This window comes from Aphis gossypii, chromosome 2, assembly GCF_020184175.1.
Source record: "Aphis gossypii isolate Hap1 chromosome 2, ASM2018417v2, whole genome shotgun sequence".
Classification (NCBI taxonomy): domain Eukaryota; kingdom Metazoa; phylum Arthropoda; class Insecta; order Hemiptera; family Aphididae; genus Aphis; species Aphis gossypii.
Window position 1 is genome coordinate 67,589,462 of NC_065531.1, and position 21,468 is coordinate 67,610,929.

Below are 21,468 nucleotides of genomic sequence, written 5' to 3' on the forward strand. Positions count from 1 at the left end.
AACGAATTTTTTATTTTTTTTATTGAAACATTTGGATTTCAACAAGTTAAAAACGATGATGCAAAAAAAAAATTTGCGCAAATCATTATTTTGGAAGTTATATCCTTCCGAAGTTTGTGATTTTACGTTTTTTTCAATCGCGCGCCGCAACACCAGATAACGTATTCTGTGAGTAAATGAGTAATGAATAATAACATTAAGATTATAATTATATTAAATTAGGTAATCAGGTAAACAAATATAAATTAAATCGTAATTATCATGATTCTAAACATTCTGTGATGTGTTTCATGAAGTACTCTCGCGTTCAAAAGATTTTACTTAAATTTCAAGGTGAAAACAGAGCTAACAGTTAAATAACAAAATTATCAAGTATAATGATTCCTGTCGTCAAACTTGGGGTCTTCCGGACCTCTTGTTGGTTGGAGACTCGGCCCCAAACCTCTCGGGGCTAAAATAGTTAACCTGGTGAGGGGTGGCGATCCCTACTAATAAGCGGGGGGAAGAGCTCCGCCTTTCGGGCAGTCGGGTAACCTAACCTAACCGCCCTTCGCCTACTGGCTCCGGTCGACAGACTTGATCGCCTGTTAAAGTAACAGAAGTTATAAATATTACACTCAAAATGTTTAAGAGTTTAATACAAAGTTTCTCTTAAGTTGTTCATGTACCGATTAAAAATTATCATACAATTTTTTTAATATGATTTAGTAAGATTGGAATTTTGGTATATTTTTACACCTATGATAAAAAAAAAATAATTGAAAAATCAAATTAATTTTTTATGAGTGTGAAGTTCAAATTTGTTACGGCGTAGAATATTCACTGGTGATTCGTAAAATAACTATTTATTCTCAAACAAGTTTTCATATTTCATTCTAATTCAAAAGCGAATGACTACATATATATACCTACTTCAAATAGTTCAAATTTTCATCACAACTAGGTCTATTTTACAAATTATAAATTATAATAGTACACATTAGATTTATTTCTATAACTGTCAAAAAATTATAATTTAATCAAGAAACTTGAAAATATAATACAAGATCCCGCATAAGTTGTTTTTGTAATTACCTAAATGTCCTAAATAAAAATATTTTAAATATACATATAGGCGTACAATAATATTAATTATTATAACAGAATACTAGTAAATTCAAGGACTATACCAATCAGATGATCTTATTTTTACCGCGATTCTATTGTTTTAAACCCGACTACCTGAGTGCAGAGTTTGGTTACCATGTTTATTATAATGTTATATTAATTGTTTATTTTCAATAAATACTGTCTCACTAATCGGCCGTATTATAGGTACTTACCAGTTACCTATATAGCTGTACACTCGTACCTATATTATATTATTGTTCTTATGCGGTGCATGCACAGGAGTGTAAACTAAAATGACGACATACTTATAAGCTATAGTAGAAGATTTTACAAGGTCTGGAAATGACGATCAGATTAAAATACTTATGTTTGAAAATATGTACACGATCTAAACTAGACACTAATTATTTAAATTTATCAAGAAACCTCGATATCTTGTTCCATGGCCATAACATAAAAGACACTGTTCATCGACGTAATTTCCAGACGTCACCTAGTCATTGGAAATCAGAACAATTTTGGACAGGACAAAAGGGTAATAATACAGGACAAACAAGAATACTTTGTTCAAAGTGCCAAAATGTCAATTTAGTGTTTTTTTTATTTTCTAATCGATATTTGGTATGTCAACGATGTGGTTATATATTTAAAGTGATTTCTGCTGAAAAAAATAATTTTAAACCACCGCCACCGTTTCCTAAAGAAATTGTAATGAACCTTAATAAGTATATAATTGGTCAAGATCTAGCTAAGAAAGTATTAGCTGTGGCAATTTACAATCATTGTAAACGTATTATTCATATTACAGCACCACAAAAGAATGATTTAATTGAACATTTATTAGATAATTCACATTCACAGCATTCAAAAAGTCGTTTTTCAAAAAAACATAATATATTATCTAGAATTTTAAAAATGAGAAATAAAAAAAAAAATCAAGAAGAAATTAAAATTGCTTCAACATTTGAAAATACACGAATAGAAAAGAGTAATATATTATTATTGGGGCCTACAGGATGTGGAAAAACGTTGCTGGCTCAAACAGTAGCTAAGCAATTAAAGGTTCCATTTGCAATTTGCGATTGTTCCCAATTAACACAATCCGGTTATACAGGAGAAAATATTGAAAGCATAATTATAAAACTCTTACAAGCCGCTAATTATAATGCTAAAAAAGCTCAAACTGGAATTGTTTTCTTGGATGAAATTGATAAAATTAGTGCAGTGCCTGATATTCATCAATTGAGGGATGTTGGAGGAACAGGAGTCCAACAAGGAATGTTAAAAATGTTAGAAGGTACTGTTATTAATGTACCAGGGAAAAATAGAAATAAAACAGTACAAGTCGATACAACTAATATTTTGTTTGTTGCTTCTGGTGCATTTATTGGTCTTGATAGACTTATTAGTCAAAGAACAAACCAAATTACTTTAGGATTTGGAGCAGAAATTGATAGGAAGATGGTAAATAAAAAAGATGCTGCTAAATCCAATTTTGTTGCTTCAAAAGCTTCATACGCTGCAGATATTGAAAAAGAAAATGTTGAACGAGATAAGTTGTTGAAAAAAGTTGAACCAAGAGATTTAATTAAATTTGGAATGATACCAGAATTTGTAGGAAGATTTCCAATTTTGGTCCCATTCCATTCGTTAAATATAAGCTTGCTTGTAAGAATTCTTACTGAACCAAAAAATAGTTCAGTCAATCAATTCAAATTACTTCTTAACTTAGAAAAGGTTGAATTAACATTTACAGATGAAGCTCTTAGAGTGATTGCTTCACAAGCTTTAGAAAAAAAAACAGGTGCTAGAGGGTTACGAGCAATTTTGGAATGCATTTTGTTGGATTCAATGTTTGAAATACCTAGATCTAATATAGTTGGTGTACATGTCAATGAAGATACAGTCATTAAAAAAAATAAACCTCATTATATAAGAGACCATCCGATAAATAAAGGAAACCGAAATGGATCCAAAAGCTAAAATTGAATAAATATACACGGTTTTCAGAAAATTTTATATTATCAAAAAATATCCATTTCTGTTTAATTTATTTTATTTATTGTCCTAAAAATTTAAAAAAAATAATTTATAAAATTTTAATTAATAGCGTTATTTATAATAAACTAAAATATAATTCATTGCAATATTGACAATTACACGACACTTTACTCTTATACTAGTATACCATACAGTGGCGTAGTTATGGGGGGGATATGGGGATAGATCCCCCCCAGAGCCTTTTTTTTTAATGTTTAAATCATTGACTTATTGAGCCCCTCCACTTTATGTTTAACCAATAAATTGTATATCCCCCCCCCAGAACAAAATCATAACTACGCCACTGATACCATATTGTAGTTATTGCAAATTATATGGTAAATAAAATTGGTAGGTTAAATATACACATTTATTTTACCTAATTAATGAATATAATTTACTTATTAGGTATTTATAATAATTTTTCTAATCATTAAAATTTTAATTTGATATGTGTTTTAATAAACAATATAAACGTATGAGTATGGTTAGTTTAATACCTAATATTTTAAAAAAAAGTCACACAAATTTACAATGTAACTTGGAAGTTATGGTCAAACAACTTTAAAATGCTTGATTTATCCAGTGATTTTACTCCGTGATTTATGTATGACATATTATGATGTTAATATAATATATAATATTTGTTAGTATTTAGTATACATAATACATTAGTTATTTTTCTACTTGGCTATGAAACTAATAACCTATTCAGTATTCTATTCTTTTTAAACGAATTTTATGATTTTTTATCAACATTCTTCTATTTGGTAGTCTTATGAAATTTAAATTCCATCTCCAAAAAAATACTGTTTAATGGCCTAATATCTACTTCTTATTCATAAAATTTTTTTATTTTTCAAAAACAAGTTTAGCAGAATACATTTATCTATATAATGATTCGCTTTAAAACGCAAAGAATACCGATTAAAATTATCGATTAATTCTTTTACTATAGTTCACAGAACGAAAATGTAGTCATGTTGTTTGTTGTAAGACAAATGCAACAGAATAACAGATGCAGGACGACGTGTAGTGAACTATTTTTTTTATATAGTGACTAGTGAGTATATAGTGTCCTCTGGAGGTGATCATCTCGTTATCATTTTATTATCACTATAGATTAAAAACAATAATATTGTTAATAATATTATCACGATGCTTATCTGTAAGTTTTGAGCAACGGCCGACGATTCGGCGATAATGTTATATATTCTGATTTCTAACTTAACGATTAACTTTATGCTACGCTGCCATGAATGTAGCGGACATCGTCAGTACTCAGTAATAGTGGTGATTGACGAGTGTCGCCGGCGTTAAACTTTGTGTCATGTATCATTGGAAACGTCATCTGACTGTACTGTTCGTTTTTTTATGTCTCAAATTCGAATAGATTCAAAAAATTGTCAGCAAAATCATTAACCCAAATTAGATTTTTACTGAACCTTGTTGTTTGGCTTGTATTATACCATTAAGTATTTCTATGTATTACACAGTCACTGTATTTCAATAACCCAGGTATGATTGTTAACTACAAAATAAGTTTTTCTAATAGTCATGTAATGATATAATATATTAATATGTTCTTCACAATTTTTTGTTTTTTTAGGATATGATATGGAGGAAACTCAAGAAACTGACACTACCACATTGATTTCTGATATAAATGATATTGCTATACAGGATCCAGTAGTTAGTAAATCTGTTACTGAAAATGAGCCTGTACCCAGTAGTTCAGAACAGGGAAGTTCTTATGAGATTTTATTTGATCAACTCAAAGAAAAAAATAAACATATATTTGTTTTAAGTACAGCTGGTAAACCTATTTACACAAGGTAAATAAATTATTATTTTTATTAAGCAAGAATGGAACAAATGCAGTTTTTTGAGCAGCTTTGAGTGGTTCAGTGTATTAATAAAACACAGATTAAGAAAAATATAGATAAATTGTAAATATTTGGTTTTCTGTGAATTGCATTTGTACCACAAAAATGAAATTTTCAATAATTTTACTAATTTACTTTTTACATATTGTGTAGGTTTGGAAATGAAAACCAAATGGCCTCCCTTTTTGGTTTAATGATAGCTTTAGTGTCAGTGACTCAAGATTCAAATGACACGTTACAATCGATTTGCTGCGGACAGACTCGAATAGTGTTTTTAAATAAAGATCCTCTTATACTGGTCGGTGTTTCCCAATCTTCTGAGCCTTATGACCAAATTAAAAAACAATTAACGTAATTTATATTACAATTCAAATAAATTTAAAATTAAATATGTAAAATATTAATTATTCTGGTTAAACGTGTGCTTTGTTACTTTTGCTTACAGATATGTGTATAACAATATAATTAGTACTTTGACGTTAACCCAGTTAAAAAAAATATTCCACAATAGAACTAATTTTGATTTGCGAAGATTAATGAGTGGATCTGAAAGATTAATAGATAAACTTATAACATTCACTGAGAATGATCCAGGATTTTTATTAGATTCTATTAGTTGTCTACAAATGCCATCTAGTAGCAGAGATAAAATAACACAAACCATATTGACACAATGCAGTAAAATAAAAGTATAAAAATAGTTATATTATTATTCCTTAAGTTATTTTATGTAATAAATAAAATGTTTCATATTTTTAGAATTTAGTATTTGGTTTATTGATTGCTCAAAAACATGTTATATCAATTGTACGTATGAAAAAATACTCGCTGCACGTATCTGATATTCACTTGATATTAAACCTAATAAATTCAACAGAATCGTTTAAAACAGCAGAAAGTTGGACACCTATTTGTTTACCTACATTCGATTCTAGGTATAGTATTCTTTAAATATGTTTCAAATATTTTTAGCCAAAATCTCATCATTGTAATTGTATTAATAATTTTTTCAGTGGTTACATGCACGCTCATATATCATACCTGGCAGAAGATTGTCAAGCGTGCTTAGTTTTGTTAACAATTGATCATAATCTTTTTTTCACACTTTCCGATGCCAAAAGAAAAATTACAGAAGTTAGTTTTATTTACTAGATTTTTTTAATATTTCCTCCCTTACTTCATTTCATAGTCATTTATTATAACTATTAAACTGTACAAAAATTGAAATTTGAAAAAAATTGAATTAATAATACATATATTATTTTTTATAACAGAAAATGCGTTGCAATGATTGTCTCCATACAATTAACGAGGCAATTATTCGCCAACCCATCAACTTAGCACGAGCAAATATTACAGGATTGCGGCATCTTTTGTACAAGAATAAAAACCGCTCACAACACTGGTGCCCTCCATTTACGTCTCCATATAATACTGATGAATTACAACAAAACCTCATGTCAGTATATTGTTCGTTAATCAGCCAAATTAATTTCCCTGGACGTACATTAAAAGTGATTTTTCAACAATTAACAGCTGAAACTATGCTTGCTTGGGTATGCAAATTGTATTTAATGTACTTGTATTACTTAGGAAAATTATATTAGATGTTAGATGATAATGAGTTATTTTGCATTGTTACAGGCAACTGAAGATGTTGAACTGTATATGACTTTTGAACCACTAGTTTCTAAAGAATGTGCAACAAATGCAGTTACTAAATTAACACAATGGATGAAAAAAGAAGAGGATTCATTGTTTATATTTAATATTCCTATGTTTTAATATCAGTCATTATATGCAATTGAATCCAGAATTTGTGATAATATTAATATATTAATAGGTATCTATCTTCAATTATTCTTGAGAATTTTAAATAATATTTATAAATTTTTAATATTTTAAGTTCCTCTATATTATCTTTATGTAAGTTGGAAAAATATGTTACATATTATATGAAATAAAAAAAAAAAATTTAATATTATGTTATTAAATATTTACAATTAGACTTTTTCAATTGTATTTGTAATTGTATCAACTCAAATTATTTCAAATGTGAAAATATTAATTGGAAATTAATTATTGTCACGTGTATAAAATATTGCTAAGCCGCTAAGGTAATGATTGTAAATGGTTATAAAATATTTAAATATCATAATTTTATTTTTTATTATTATTTTATTTATGTTATACTATTAGTATGTGTTAATGATACTATTTATACAAAACAAAAATTAAATAAATTGTTATTGTTTTTTATGTATCCGCTTTTTATTAATCCCTCCTTTTTTTTTGTATAACATTATTGTTATCAATTATAAATAGTGTTATCACTTATTAGTTATTAGTATTTTACAAAATTTAATATGTTTTTTTCAAAGTATTCCCATAATTTATTATAAGTAAAACATGTGATTTATAAATTATAAAATAATCGAGAATATGAAATGTGAGTAACTATAATAATTATCTTTACCATAATAAATCGCATAATGAGTCAGAACCAACAAATCGACTCAACTTATGTTGTGATTGGTGGAGGTATAGCTGGTGTAAGTTGTGTTGAAGCTTTGAAATTGTATACAACAGAGCCAGTGCTTTTAATTTCAGAATCGCCAATTGTTAAAGTTGTCACTGATATTAAGTTTTACACTAAAATTGCTGCAGGATTTAAAGTCGAAGATCGGAATCTTCAATGCATTGATAATACAGAATACATAATAGATAAAGTAATTGCAATCAATTCAATAGAGCACATCATTTATACTGTAAATCATCAAGAAATCAAATATAAAAAATTGTGCCTATGTACTGGCGCTACTCCAAAATTGTTGGATGACAAAGATTATGTTATTGGATTGCGTGATACACATTCCGTGGAGTATTTTCAATCAATTATAGGTTCTGCTAATAGAGTAATGATTGTTGGTAATGGGGGTATTGCAACAGATTTGGTGTATAAGTTAAATGGAATTGAAATTATATGGGTTATTAGGGATGAACACATTAGTTCACATTTTTTGGATGCTGGAGCAGCAGAATTTTTTAGTAACTATCTTAACACTCAGCAATCAAGTGAAAAAGTAATAAAAAGATTTAGATATTGCGGAGAACGTTCCTCTGGAGCTGCACTAGGTCCTGACTGGCACTGTGGAGCAATGTTTGGAAACCATGACGGTAAAAATGTAATTATTGAGTATAAGACTGAAGTTAAAAATATTTCTAAAAGTGATTTAGTTAGGATAGAATTAACAAATGGTAAAGTGTATGAATGTGATTTTGTCATATCTGCCACTGGAGTAATGCCGAATAACAATTTTGACATAAGAGATGGTAGAAGTATTGACATTGCTAGTGATGGTGGTATTAAAGTAGATTGGAAAATGGAAACAAATCTGTCAGACATTTTTGCAGCTGGTGATGTATGTACTACTGTAGATTGGAATTCTGAACATTGGTTTCAAATGAGACTATGGACACAAGCAAGACAAATGGGAATGTATGCTGCCAAATGCATGCATTATGTGCATATTAAAGAACCATTATTGCAAGATTTTTGTTTTGAGTTGTTTACACATGTAACATCATTTTTTGGATTCAAAGTTATTTTATTAGGCTTATATAATGCACAAGGATTGGACAAGAAGGATTGTGAGCTATTGGTTCGAGTAACTAATGGTCAAGAATACGTTAAATTAGTATTACAAAATGGAAGAGTTGTTGGAGCAATACTTATTGGAGATACTGATCTCGAAGAAATGTGTGAAAATTTAATATTAAACCAAATTGATGTAACTAATTTAATGGATGACTTGTTAGATCCTAATATTGATATAGAAGATTATTTTGATTGAATAAAAATTATTTATTTGTTGAAAAAAAATATACATGTATACAAATGAAAATGTTGTTTTACTTTCTATAAGGTGATCTAGATCTATGTCTTTTTGATCGTTCTCGATCATGGCTTCTACTCCTTCTATGACGGTCTCTATCTCTTCTATCGCTTCTATCACGATCTCTTCGATCTCTATCTCTATTCCTCTTTTCACGCTCTCTGTCTCTTCTTTTTTCTTTTGCTGGAGAATGTTTACTCCTATGTTCCTTTTCTCTTCTTTTTTCTGTAGGTTCTTCTTCATCTGATGATTCAACACCTTCTTCTATGTCCTCTTCAAGTATGGACACTTTAGGTTCTAATTCATTGTTTTCTTCCAACACATGTCTGCTTTGTATACGTGGTAATATAACATCACAGACACGTTCATCTCGTAACAGAGAGTCAATAAATTCATCAACATGTATAAGCTCAAATTGGCCATCTCGATTTTGTCTTCTCAGCTTACGACTGTCAGCCAACAACGGTTCCAAATATTTATAACAATCTACTGACGACCCTGTTAAGCGCATATAAAACGCACCCAGCGCCCGCACATACTTGAATTCTTCATTTTTAATGAACTCTACAATGATGTCTTTTTCAGGTTGAATTTGCAACATCTTTAATGTTAAACACAAGAAAGGTGTAGGTTTAATATTACCGCCAAATACTCCTCCAATAAATCGCATTGACATGGCTTTGTCCACCAGCAATTCTGCAGACAGAGCGAAGCATTCTTCTTTCCAGAATTTGTTGTCGTAAATACGAGACCGGATGATCTTTTCGATCAAATACTGAGGATTTGTACCGTGAATAGTTTTTGCATCTTTCACCGTTCGATTGGCCATCTTTTTGTAGTGTACTTACTATTAACAATAATAATTGACAAGTAATATGTCAATAATAAAAATTTAAAAAAAACATTAACTTAGGAGGTATCTAAATAGTCAATACTGTACATACAATAGTGACTATACACTATAATAGTAAATACTAAATACTCAGTAAATAGGGAATACAACTGAATAGTGAGTACCGGCCGTAGTTAAAAGATTAAATTAACAACCAAATACCAACCGGACGATAAACAGTAGAATTAACAATACGACATTACGACAAGGCGACACTTCGACCATGGGATATATAATTGTGATACAACGATACAAAATAACGATAAGACAAAATTACAAACTGATCCAATACAGTATAGCCATGGTTCACACTTCACAGTTTATAACTAGTACTTTTCTATGGTATATAACACTTCCGCTCGGCGCTCTGCTTTTTGCAGAATCGAGTTCTTTTTTTTACCCGTTGTAGTCATTGTACCATACATAAATATTCAATAATATTTTATGTTATTACAACTACACCTACACAGTACAAGCAAAACATAGAATTTACAATAGCTTGCGAGTGGTTTCTAGTGGAAAATTAAATTTACTTGATATTTTTAGGGGTGAAAAGTAAACAATTTTCAGTATTTTTTTTTTTTCAAAAAAATTGAAAATAACTCGCCGGTTAAAAATTCCAGAACATTTAAAATATGATCACACTTAATATGTAATATAAGTTTAGAATAAGCATGTTAAAGATACATAAACATTTATTTTAGATTCTGAACGAAGTGATGAATGTATTGATTTTACAATGGTGTGTGTGTTTTTTTTTTTTTTGTTTTGTTTTTGTGTCTGTGTACAGCATAACTAGTCGAAATAATGCTCCAATTTCAAACAATGGGGGTGGTTTCCGATGTAAAAGTGAATATACTTGGTGCATTATAGAGGTAAAAAGTTAACATTTTCCAACAGTTTTCAAAAAAATCGAGAAAAACAAAAAAAAAATGACGGAAAAACGGCAATTTTTACTCAAAACCAGTTTTCGACCAAATCGATTTTTTTTTATGGTTGTAATTCAAAAAGTAATTACTGAAAATACTTGAAATTTTCACCAAATGTTAATGTCAGTGGTATCCGTATATAGTTAAATTTTCAAAAAATTTTGACTTTTTTTGAGTTATTTATAGACCACTGAAATTTTCGATTTTTTTGAGAAATTTTTTTAAAGTGTCGATAAAAAATTTTTGGATGACCAAAAAGTTTTGAAAATTTAATACAAGGTTCCTTATGAGTTGTTTTTAATGTAGCTAAAAAAAATTAAAAATCGTTAGTCACAATTTTTTTTTATAAGCGTTTTTAGTTCAAATTTTTACGAAATCTGTCGAAAACGCGAAAATTTGCAAGTAATTTTGAAGTTGAAAAATCATAAAATTTTTTTCTTTTATAACTAAGTTTTGAATATTTAGTACAAGGTTCTCCATACATTTTTCTTCAAATATCTGTAAAAAAAACTCTACCGGATTCAGACAAAAAATTTTTATGAGTGTTTGAAATTTAAATTTTTACAAAAACCGCGTTAAATAACAGTTTAGCCTCAAACGATTTTTGATATTTGTTATTATTCAAAAAGTATAAGTCGTAGATACTTGAAAATTTTACCAGTTATTAAGATTTGCGTTTTCTTTACGTGATTTAAATTTCAAAATATTTTGACTTTTTTTGAGCTATTTATAGACAACTGAAATTTTCAATTTTTCTGAAAAAATATTTTTGAAGTGTCGATAAAATTTTTTTGGCCCTATCAAAATACTTGAAAATTTAATACAAAGTTCCTCATATGTTATTCTTATAGTGATTAAAAAATTATAAGAATACATAGGCACAATTTTTTTTATTAGCATTTGAAGTTCAAATTTTGACGAAAATTCGTCAAAATTATGAATATTTGCGAAATATTTGAAGTTGAAAAATCATAAAATTTTTTGTGTTTATAACTAAGGATTAAAAATACAACACTAAGTTTTCCATAAGTTTACCTTCAAGTATCTATAGAGAAAACTCGAAGCATCATTATAGGAAAAATTTTAAGTGCGTTTGAATTTTAAATTTTAAAGAAATAGCGTAACGATAACGATTTATCCTCAAACGATTTTAAATATTTGTTATTATTCAAAAAGTATAAGTCGTAGATACTTGAAAATTTTACCAGTTATTAAGATTCGCGTTTTCTTTACGTGATTTAATTTTCAAAATATTTTTTAATATAAGCTGGTTTTTTTAAACCACCTTTTTCACCAACCACTAGAAATTATATCCTAGGCTGACAAATCATCTTCGTTCAGAATCGTTTTTCGTATACAATGATAACTATCATTGGATTCAAATTTAACACTCCTATAATATATAATAATGATCCATACGGCACCTATGTACAGCAGAGCGGTACTCACTTGCCCACTTTTTTTTTTTTTATAATATGTATTTGAACTTTGAAGTTAAAATGTTTATTAATTTAGCTTTGAAAATTACATGCGTTTTATATTATACAATGTTCCTTCCCTACAAGTTGTTCATACTAAAACTGAAAAATCTAAAAAAATATATACAAACATTATTATTTTTTATTAGACATATTCAGTTTAAATTTAGTCAGAATTACATGTTTAAGGAAATTCATTATTTTGTTATAATTTAAAAACATTAATTGTGGGGACTTAAAATTTGTACGAACATTAATTAAACTCCAAGTTCATGCAATGAAATTTTTAGTTATTATTTATTCATAAGTTTATACTATGATTTATGAACCTATTCTTACTGTTTTATGGTACCTAAGAAATATTGACTCAAAAGTTAATAAAAATGATACAATATGGTATAAAAATGTATTACTTTATTAGTTAACTATTATTATCATACTAAATATTGTTTTTTAAAAAAATTAAATACACTTATTCATGTAAGGTGACAGAATGACAGACCTTCTCTACTTAAAATCATATTTCATTAAATTCATTTTTTTACAGTGATCTATTTGAAACATAAATAACAGCAGTACATAGAGTGATATTCACTTGTCTACTTTTTACATTTATTATTATTTACACTTTTGTATGTTTTGATACAAACAATAATTGAATAAAATGTTTAAATATGCAATTCATAAATAATTGATATATATATATATATTAACTGATAGAATCTTAAATATACACAATATTTTAGTCTAATAATTTAACATACGAATATTAAATATTTTGACAATAAGAATTCTCAATGCAATACAAAGAATTTGCTTCAATAAGGACGAGAAGCAGTACCAATCATTTAAAGAAAATATTTAACAAACATTTGATTAGTTTAATTTAGTAGGCATTAAAATCAAAACATTTAGCTTTATTTATATTAGATGTTAGATAAAAGTAATAAAAAAAGGTTAGCATATAACTGTTATTTATTTATTTTCAGTTTGAGCTTGTTGTAATTTCATCTCTAGTACTTCAGTAACAACATTCTGTAGCTTCTGTTTTTCTAAACCAATCTGTTGAATGCCTTCCATTCGTTCCACAAGGAAGTTGACGCGTCTTTTGAAGTATTGAATTGCATCATTAATCTCGAGTTTCAAATAATATCCAGCACCTATGCACACCGTCACATGCTCAGGATTGATTAATTGTCCAGCTGCGTACATGGACTTGGTCAAAGGAATCATCATAGATGTGCCTGATGCTCGTCCTTTTGCACTTTCCAGCGCCTCTTGTGAACTAATGTACCTTTTCTGTGCTATCTTCAAAGATTGTAATGAGTCTTGTATTAAACTCACTTCTTTGTACACCTGTTCCTTCATTTTTGCCAGTTGCTGCACGTTCAAATTTTTTAAGTCGATCATTTTACCTGCCATGGCTAAAGAGGTATGACTTGAAGACGAATTTAGAATTATTAAAGTTACTACAAGTTAAATAACTAGTCACTACTCAATTGAAAACCGGGTCTTAACTCAGTAATAAGTACTCAGATCTCAGAATTGATCATTTATATATTATCAACAAACATGTGCCAGACCAGAATTGATAAGACAGTGCATGCAAAATTACATCAAACAAAAATATTGAGTACGCAGTTTAAAAATTACTATATTTTTTTGATTTGTGTTATCTGTTTTCTTTAGATATTAAATTATTTTGACAGTGAAAAACTAAAAACTAAAAAGTGAACAGTGAACATTGTACTTAAATAATGGTTTTTAATAATTGATTTTAGTTATTAATTATTTTATTAGTAATTTAAAAATGTTTAAATAATTAAAGTAATTATTCTTTTCCGTTGTTTATAAAATTTACAAAAAAAAATAAATTTTATTGTAGGAAAGTATCATTAAAGTATAACGAAAATGGCATTACGAGTGGCTGTTGCTCGTCTACAGATTAAAACAGTTGCTGGAGAACCGTTTTTATTACGTATAAACAATCAATTTAGCCGTATGAAACATTTCAACAATGAGTCACCATTAGCTAAACATGCTAAAAAACGTACCAGCTCACTACGTTTAATCGGTGGTGGTTTGGCCATTGGTGTTGCTGTTGGAGCAGTATATTCATATTTCTCGGATTCAGAGCGAAAATTACCTGGTTCTATAATAAATACTCCAACAAAATTACCAATTATGAAGACATTACCTTCCGAACTGAAGGTCACCCGTAAAGTATGACATTATTCATAATTTTTATGACATTTAAATTAATTGAATTAATAATTTATGATTTCAGGTACGACACAATAATGATGAATATTCTGATTTAATTTTATTTCAGTATCCAACTTGTCCATTTTGTTGTAAAGTGCGAGCATTTCTTGATTATCTTAAGGTACCATATGATATCATTGAAGTAGACCCTATGCTCAAACAGCAAATAAGCTGGTCTGATTATAAAAAAGTTCCGATTCTATTAGTAAAATCAAATAATGGTTACCAACCTCTTACCGATAGTACAATGATTGTGTCTGCTCTTGCCACTTATCTTAAAGATAAAACATTTAATATTGAAGATATTGCAAATTTTTATCCATCAATGGCCTATGTTGATGTTGATGGAAAGAGAAAGACAGATATTATGAACAAATATTTTATTATGAATGAAGACGAATCTGATAAATCAAAACGTTTGAATTCTGAGTAAGTTCTTATACCTAAAAATGATTCAGTGAACATAATAGGATATTCTTTTTAAGGAACGAAAGAAAATGGCGAAAGTGGTCTGATGAAACGTTGGTCCATTCGCTTTCACCAAATGCTTACCGTACTCTATCAGAAGCTATAGACTCTTTTAAATGGTTTTCAATAGTTGGTGAGTGGGAAAAAAATTTCCCTATTTGGGAAACAAGTCTAATGGTTTATGGTGGAGCTTTTATGATGTGGCTGATTAGTAAAAAATTGAAGAAAAAGTAATTTAATTGAATTACTAAATTATTTAGTATAATTAATGAATGTATAATGTTAAATAGGTACATGTTAAAAGATGATGTACGCCAATCATTGTATGAAGAATGTAATACATGGGTAAAAGCTGTAGAACAAAACGGTGGAACTTTCATGGGTGGTAATAAACCAAATTTAGCCGATCTAGCTGTGTATGGCACTCTTTCGAGCATTGAAGGTTGTATGGCTTTCAAAGACGTACAGGAAAATACTAAAATAAATGTATGGTTTAGTAATATGAAAAAGGTTATACTATAATAATGTTCCTAATGTTGCCATTTATTAAAAATGATGAATAGAATGAAAATGGGTGAATGATATTTTAATCTAACAAAATGAGTTGTTTATTAAATGTTCATTTGAAGTATTTTTGTTTAACAATAAAATTATTAATTGATTATTATATCCTAGTTAATTTTCAATCCTGATGTATTAATCAATCATATAAGATCTAGTATTTTAGGTCCAGAGCTGCTCAATGAGTGCTTTGTTTTTCAACACTACTGCTGTTTATTATTTATTTCATATTCAACTACAAATAGGAATTTGAATGGGAAATGAAAATTGTTTAAAGAATTATTTTATTTTATTTGAACTGTCTGTCATCTCTGGCACAAGGCAAAGTATTGCTTCAAACTAAGTTTGACATATATAAATGATAAATAATAATTTGAGTGATATCAACAATTCAACAAATTATGATTGAATTTTTAATTAAAAACTCACATACTAATGATCAGTTATTGCACACGTTTACAAGATATACGTATATTTCTAGAAAATATAAACTCCTTGGGGCCGTTTTTACAATATTCGGTTAGTGCCTAATAACACTAACCTGGAGCACTTTTCATGAGTTAACCGATTGATAGAATTCTACTGGTTAGTCTTAACCGACACTTGGACATTGTAAGAATGGCCCTTAATCTGCCATAAAGGTCACCATTAACACAAAGCAATTTTTCAATCCAGTTAATGAGTATATGAAAACCTTAATAGTATTGTTTAAAACTTTTAGTACCTTATAATGTATTTTAAAACATTGTTGTTTTATACATATATTTTGCCATTCTAGTAAAAAAAAATGAGTTTAATTATATTCTGTTTTAATTTAATGGCACAAATAAACATACAAATGATGACAGAATAAACATTACCAGTACCAAATTCCCCTAATTGGTTAAAACTAAATTTTATATTTGTAGCAAAATTTTATTTTATGCTAAAAATATTAGAAAATAGTTTAATTTTGTACTTATATCACTTTTATTTTATTAATGTTTTGTTAGATATATTAAAAACAAATATATCAACATATTAAACATAGTTATCTGTATTAAATATTATTAAAATCTGAAATTTATTTTTGATCTAATAAATAAATTTTAATTATTCTGTAATCCAATTCTTTTTTTTTTAAATTTAAATTGATTAGTTTAATGCTAATTATGTTAATAAAAAATATATAGTAACATATTTTGTTTGAAAAAATTTCAACATGTTGTGAAATATATTTATTTATTACCATAAATAAAATTATAACCAAAGCTTAATAAATTATAAATTTATTGAGTCAAATACATAACATATGGATTAAAATCGTTGACCATTGTGTATTAAACGTTATGAAGTTGAAGTTGTAGAAAACTCAATGATAAACTTTAAACAATAAAATTTTATTTTTCAAATGGTTAAAATTACAACTTTTTTTCAGTGTTACTTTTTTTTTTAATCGATCCTTTTATTCTTTTAGCGTTAATAGACTGTTGTTTTCTATAACTTCTTATGTATTTTTTGTATTCCTTTTTTCTTAGCCAAGTTGGGTGTTGAACTTTTTTTGGTGTTTCCTTTACAGATTCTGCAGTTTTGTCCACTTTGGATTTTTCTTCCTTTTCTTGTTGAATTTTTTCAGCTTCTTCATTTTTAGCTTTAACTATAAAAATAATTAAAGAGTTCTTTATATTAATATAAAAATAATTATACATTTTAAATACTAAGCTATAGAATCAATTTTTTACATTGCAATAGTGTTGCCAGCATAATATTAATATGTATTTCAATGGGTATTTCAAGTTTCAGCTATCAAATATTCAAGTTCTTTACTTATTTATATGTTAAGATATTGGCCGAAGCTAATTAAAATTGTTTAGTATATTATGCCATTGAATAATGAATATATGTACAATAATTTAGAATACTATTTAATATTTATTAGTTTACATGCAAAACTTTTATTAAATACATTGCCTATTCAAACCCAAATTACATAAACTCTTAAATTAATAATTAAGCATAGACAACATACCAACATGATACTATTTATCTTAAATAATAAGTAAACATCGTAACTCGTTAACATATACACATTTACGGTTAAAAAATTCTTGTAGTGGATTCAAAATGAAAAAAAATTACATCCAGATAATTAATCCTATTATAATATAAATTAAGTCTCGAAGTGCAGTCAAACTCAATAAAATATACATTATCTACTTTTTCCATTAATAAATTGCAATACATTTAATGATGGAAATTATCTGTTAATGGTAAGTTAGTATCTTATCATATCTTAAAATTGACGAAAAAAAATTAAAATGTAAGTATTTTGTTATGAAAATAAAATTAATAGTACCTATCATGTCTATGATATTTTTATAGAGAAAATTATAATTATGATTTTAGAGGTGTAATAAGATGTAAAAAATGAATTACCTCTAAATGTATACATAACTGTACAGTATAAATATTGGAATAATCTCTACTACCAAATGCTCAGTTCCCCTTGACAAGAGTATACTTCTTTGTATACAACAAGTAAACTATAAGCCATAAAGATATAATGAAAGAAAATAAGTTACCTAAACAAACATGTTCAATTTCACCGCCTTCCTTGACTTCTATTTCTCCGGCGTTCACCAGCATATTCTTCAATCTGTCTAGTTCCTTCACGCCATACCTGATCCGTTTGATAGCCCTCATCTTCCGGCGCCACTTACTTCTTATACTTTTGGCCATTGTAAGTTAGTCGACAATATATGAATTGTTATATTAATAATGACTGTCCAGATTTCGTAGTGGCACAATCGTAGTGCGCACTACACAGAATGCGAAAGCACGTGAGCAAAAGAATAACAAGTGCTTATCAGTTATGTAGTATGTACTGTGGTATCAATTTTATTAATTTTCGTTTGATAGGGCAAGGTAACTATGGTTATGGTTAGGTTTAGAGAGCCTATAAATTATTATCCAAACTCTATTTTTTTTTTATAGTTAGGTTTATTTGAATACTATTCAAAAAATACATCGAATAAATAAAATAAATAGCTATGAAAAAAAATAGGTAATACTTAAATTATATTCCACAGTACAAGAATGTCAAGTACTTGAAGAACCATAAGAAATTGTTCTGATTATAAAATTGTATTCGTAGTTTTGGTTCACATAATTTTTTTTCCAAACGAAGGCCAGTCAATTTTAACACTTGGTAATCTGTGCGAATTGACGGGACAAGGAAATGGAAATTTTTTATTTGCTATATACGTCTTACAAATACGGCAATACAACTGTAGTAGTGAAGTTAATTAATGAATTAGTTGTTAATACATTTTTGCCGCCTTTCTGCAGTTAAACTAAAAAATATCAGCGATTTACTATACGTCTCACGTTTAAAGAATTAATCTATTGTATTTTGTAAAAATAAACTATTATTGATAAATTTATTGAAATCCAAATATCCAGTTTAAATAAACTACGTTTTATACATTCACATAAGAATAGCAGCGTTAACAAGGAAGTCAAGATTTGTTCAACTTTTATTTCAAATACACGATTTGCCCTTAGATTATAATACATATACATAATAATATTTATACCTAATCTAAGGACGGTTTTTCTATTACATTGATAAACTAGTTATTATAGACCAAGATATATTATTAAGATTTAAGTATACCTTAGTCGATAGTTTATTATAACATTATATTGTGTTGATCTATTACTACATTGTATTGTGGTTTTACAAATAATCGAAAAGAATAAAATATTATGATAGTCAGATCTAAGCCTCGAAAGTTTCAAATTATAACACTTCAAATTTGAGTAATTGAGTGAATTGAATGCATAATATTATTATGCATTATGCATCACGTCATAAAAATCAAATAAATTATTTTTCATATTAAATTTAATATCACATCACACAGTTGGTAACGCTCTTCTGTTAACTGTCACAGACAGACGTGTCTACACGCGTCACAAACGTGTGTAGAACTGGTTGAGTGATAACGAGTTTCACTGTGTTATCAAGTATTAACTAAAAAATTGAAATTTGAAATATATATAGAAAGTAAATATTAATCTAATAGGATTATTCAGTTTTTTGATTTCAAATAAAATTTTGATGAATATTGTTATTTGATATAATAGAAACACTCTTATTTTATTTGGAATTATTCAAAGGACTTCAAGTAATGGCGGTATGCAAATATATAATTATTTTTAATATTAGTTATACAATAGTTAACTGGACCTAAACTATATTACTTATATGTAAATTTGATTTGTTTTTAACAGCCCCAAAAAGGCAAAATTGGCACTAAGGGCCAAAAACAAATTTTAGAAGAGAACGAGGCTACATTGAAGTTTTATAGAAATATGATTGCAGCAGTTAGCGCTATATACATCATAGTTCAATTGGCTTTTGGAAATGTTTTTTCTCTTACAAACATTGTAAGTAAAGTATTTTTTTGTTTTTTTAGTTAATGATTTAATGAAATAAGAGCAAACATCTATCTTTTACAAAGGTCAAGGATTTTTTATAAATATTTTATTAAATATAGGTATATTTTTTATAAATGTAATATTACCAAAAGTAGACAAAATATGTATCATTAATATGTAAGAAAATAAAAGAGTCTTGAGGGGATCTATCCCCCATATCCCCCCCGTGAGAACATTCATGATGGTCAGGGTCTAGTTTTTAGAAATAATTGTAGATAAATTATACCTTATATATATATATTATTATATTATTAATTTGTTTTGATTTAATGCATTTTATAATAATTTTATCAAAGTTTTTTTATTAGCATTGGATTATTTTGATTATTGTGTAACAATTATTATTCATTAAATATTTTTTCTCATAATTTTTATTTTTTCAGTTTTTATATGCTCTTGTTATAGCATCACATGGGGGTAGTTATAAATTTATGGCATATATGTCAGCTGCTAAATTTACTGAAAATGGTCAGTTACTAGATGCTGGTACAGATCTCAACATGGAAGGAGGTTTAGCCGAGTAATTATAGTTATTGTTATAATCAAATTAATATTGATATTTGTTATTTTAATTTAAACTATTTAATCCATTTATTATATTTGTATTTAAGGTATACGAAGGATTTGATTATATTAACATCGGGTTGCCAATTATTATCACTTATTTCTAATTATTTTTGGCTTCTGTGGCTCCTAGTAAGTTGAAAAAATTAATTTTGTATGATTGCATAGATATTATTTCATAATAACATTTTAAAGGCACCTGGTCAAGCATTCTGGGTATTATGGAAAAACTTTTTAGGACCTTATTTTATGCAAAAAGCACCAGAAGATAATTCACCAGAAGTAAATGAGAAAAAACAAAAAAAATTGGAAAGGAGAAGAAAACGGCAGCAAAATGTACGGTTTTAATGACTTTTATTGGTAAATCGAGCTTAATTATTATTTTTTTAATTTAAATTATATTTTTGTTACAACTTTGAAATTGTTTTTTTTTATATGTATTTATATGTATACTTAATATAACATTTTGTAATTATATCTATAAATTGTAATTCAATTTGTTTTTTTTTTTTATATATATAATATTATGTTCATATTTGTAATTATTAACATTTATAGTCAATTATTATGCTTTAAAGAATATACTATAACATATTAATAATTTATTTAAAATTTGAATGTATAAAAATGAATAAATAAAATGTATAAACATCTTAAGTGTACAAAATGTTGAGTTACAGGAACCTGTGACAGGATAATATGCTATAATCTATTGCAGTGGTTTTCAATTTTATAAGACTCACGATCAATTTTATGTATTATTTACTTTTTGCGGTTCACATTACCAAAAATAGGTAGCAATCTATAGTATTATGTGATTTCTTTTTTTGATTAGAATTTATTACATCTTAAGTACTCTCTGTAACAATTTATTCAAAGAATTATTCCATGGTTATT

At 27.5% G+C, this 21,468-nt stretch overlaps 7 protein-coding genes and 1 pseudogene across 9 annotated transcripts; 5 read left to right on the forward strand and 3 right to left on the reverse strand.

The window, feature by feature from the left end:
- On the forward strand, nt 1-7,299 carry LOC114121863 (protein SAND). 2 transcript variants are annotated; one of them, XM_027984356.2, is made up of 8 exons: nt 1-168; nt 4,760-4,985; nt 5,190-5,387; nt 5,482-5,725; nt 5,796-5,971; nt 6,050-6,170; nt 6,311-6,592; nt 6,681-7,299. In XM_027984356.2, exons 2-8 carry the CDS (start codon nt 4,768-4,770, stop codon nt 6,819-6,821), a joined length of 1,380 nt encoding a protein of 459 aa, XP_027840157.2. In that variant the 5' UTR covers nt 1-168; nt 4,760-4,767; the 3' UTR covers nt 6,822-7,299. The 2 variants fall into 2 exon arrangements, with proteins under 2 accessions (XP_027840157.2, XP_027840151.2); XM_027984350.2 differs by lacking the exon at nt 1-168 and adding an exon at nt 4,314-4,668.
- LOC114121852 (ATP-dependent Clp protease ATP-binding subunit clpX-like, mitochondrial) lies at nt 1,034-3,144 on the forward strand (annotated as a pseudogene).
- An 85-nt stretch (nt 7,300-7,384) lies between the features above and the next one.
- LOC114122144 (pyridine nucleotide-disulfide oxidoreductase domain-containing protein 1) lies at nt 7,385-8,941 on the forward strand. The gene has a single exon (XM_027984719.2). The coding sequence runs from the start codon at nt 7,529-7,531 to the stop codon at nt 8,888-8,890; it is 1,362 nt and encodes a 453-aa protein (XP_027840520.2). The 5' UTR covers nt 7,385-7,528; the 3' UTR covers nt 8,891-8,941.
- LOC114122152 (pre-mRNA-splicing factor 38A) lies at nt 8,878-10,011 on the reverse strand. The gene has a single exon (XM_027984732.2). The coding sequence runs from the start codon at nt 9,759-9,761 to the stop codon at nt 8,949-8,951; it is 813 nt and encodes a 270-aa protein (XP_027840533.1). The 5' UTR covers nt 9,762-10,011; the 3' UTR covers nt 8,878-8,948.
- Nucleotides 10,012-12,625: 2,614 nt separating this feature from the next.
- On the reverse strand, nt 12,626-13,796 carry LOC114121946 (prefoldin subunit 5). Its single transcript, XM_027984468.2, has one exon. It carries the CDS (start codon nt 13,651-13,653, stop codon nt 13,207-13,209), a length of 447 nt encoding a protein of 148 aa, XP_027840269.1. The 5' UTR covers nt 13,654-13,796; the 3' UTR covers nt 12,626-13,206.
- Nucleotides 13,797-13,891: 95 nt separating this feature from the next.
- On the forward strand, nt 13,892-15,631 carry LOC114121931 (prostaglandin E synthase 2). Of its 2 annotated transcripts, none has more exons than XM_050199923.1 (5): nt 13,892-14,030; nt 14,117-14,454; nt 14,519-14,925; nt 14,982-15,194; nt 15,255-15,631. In XM_050199923.1, exons 2-5 carry the CDS (start codon nt 14,143-14,145, stop codon nt 15,484-15,486), a joined length of 1,164 nt encoding a protein of 387 aa, XP_050055880.1. In that variant the 5' UTR covers nt 13,892-14,030; nt 14,117-14,142; the 3' UTR covers nt 15,487-15,631. The 2 variants fall into 2 exon arrangements, with proteins under 2 accessions (XP_050055880.1, XP_050055881.1); XM_050199924.1 differs by having other exon boundaries at nt 13,935-14,058.
- A 1,252-nt stretch (nt 15,632-16,883) lies between these two features.
- LOC114121956 (protein LLP homolog) lies at nt 16,884-18,359 on the reverse strand. The gene is made up of 2 exons (XM_027984478.2): nt 18,087-18,359; nt 16,884-17,161 (listed from the first exon to the last, which is right to left on the reverse strand). The coding sequence occupies exons 1-2, from the start codon at nt 18,241-18,243 to the stop codon at nt 16,926-16,928; spliced, it is 393 nt and encodes a 130-aa protein (XP_027840279.1). The 5' UTR covers nt 18,244-18,359; the 3' UTR covers nt 16,884-16,925.
- A 1,166-nt stretch (nt 18,360-19,525) lies between these two features.
- LOC114121937 (transmembrane protein 208) lies at nt 19,526-21,228 on the forward strand. Its single transcript, XM_027984457.2, has 5 exons — nt 19,526-19,703; nt 19,801-19,956; nt 20,391-20,527; nt 20,619-20,703; nt 20,767-21,228. Exons 1-5 carry the CDS (start codon nt 19,698-19,700, stop codon nt 20,917-20,919), a joined length of 537 nt encoding a protein of 178 aa, XP_027840258.1. The 5' UTR covers nt 19,526-19,697; the 3' UTR covers nt 20,920-21,228.
- The last annotated feature ends 240 nt before the right edge of the window (nt 21,229-21,468 follow it).

Coding starts and splice junctions, on each gene's coding strand:
- LOC114121863 (XM_027984356.2), top strand. CDS start 4,768: ATGGAGGAAACTCAAGAAACTGACACTACCACATTGATTTCTGATATA. Junction 5,388..5,481: donor CAAATTAAAAAACAATTAAC/GTAATTTATATT, acceptor TTTTGCTTACAG/ATATGTGTATAACAATATAA. Junction 5,972..6,049: donor TTACCTACATTCGATTCTAG/GTATAGTATTCT, acceptor TAATTTTTTCAG/TGGTTACATGCACGCTCATA.
- LOC114122144 (XM_027984719.2), top strand. CDS start 7,529: ATGAGTCAGAACCAACAAATCGACTCAACTTATGTTGTGATTGGTGGA.
- LOC114122152 (XM_027984732.2), bottom strand. CDS start 9,761: ATGGCCAATCGAACGGTGAAAGATGCAAAAACTATTCACGGTACAAAT.
- LOC114121946 (XM_027984468.2), bottom strand. CDS start 13,653: ATGGCAGGTAAAATGATCGACTTAAAAAATTTGAACGTGCAGCAACTG.
- LOC114121931 (XM_050199923.1), top strand. CDS start 14,143: ATGGCATTACGAGTGGCTGTTGCTCGTCTACAGATTAAAACAGTTGCT. Junction 14,455..14,518: donor AACTGAAGGTCACCCGTAAA/GTATGACATTAT, acceptor TTATGATTTCAG/GTACGACACAATAATGATGA. Junction 14,926..14,981: donor TCAAAACGTTTGAATTCTGA/GTAAGTTCTTAT, acceptor ATTCTTTTTAAG/GAACGAAAGAAAATGGCGAA.
- LOC114121956 (XM_027984478.2), bottom strand. CDS start 18,243: ATGGCCAAAAGTATAAGAAGTAAGTGGCGCCGGAAGATGAGGGCTATC. Junction 17,162..18,086: donor AATTGAACATGTTTGTTTAG/GTAACTTATTTT, acceptor TTATTTTTATAG/TTAAAGCTAAAAATGAAGAA.
- LOC114121937 (XM_027984457.2), top strand. Junction 20,528..20,618: donor ATGGAAGGAGGTTTAGCCGA/GTAATTATAGTT, acceptor TTTGTATTTAAG/GTATACGAAGGATTTGATTA. Junction 20,704..20,766: donor TTTGGCTTCTGTGGCTCCTA/GTAAGTTGAAAA, acceptor AACATTTTAAAG/GCACCTGGTCAAGCATTCTG.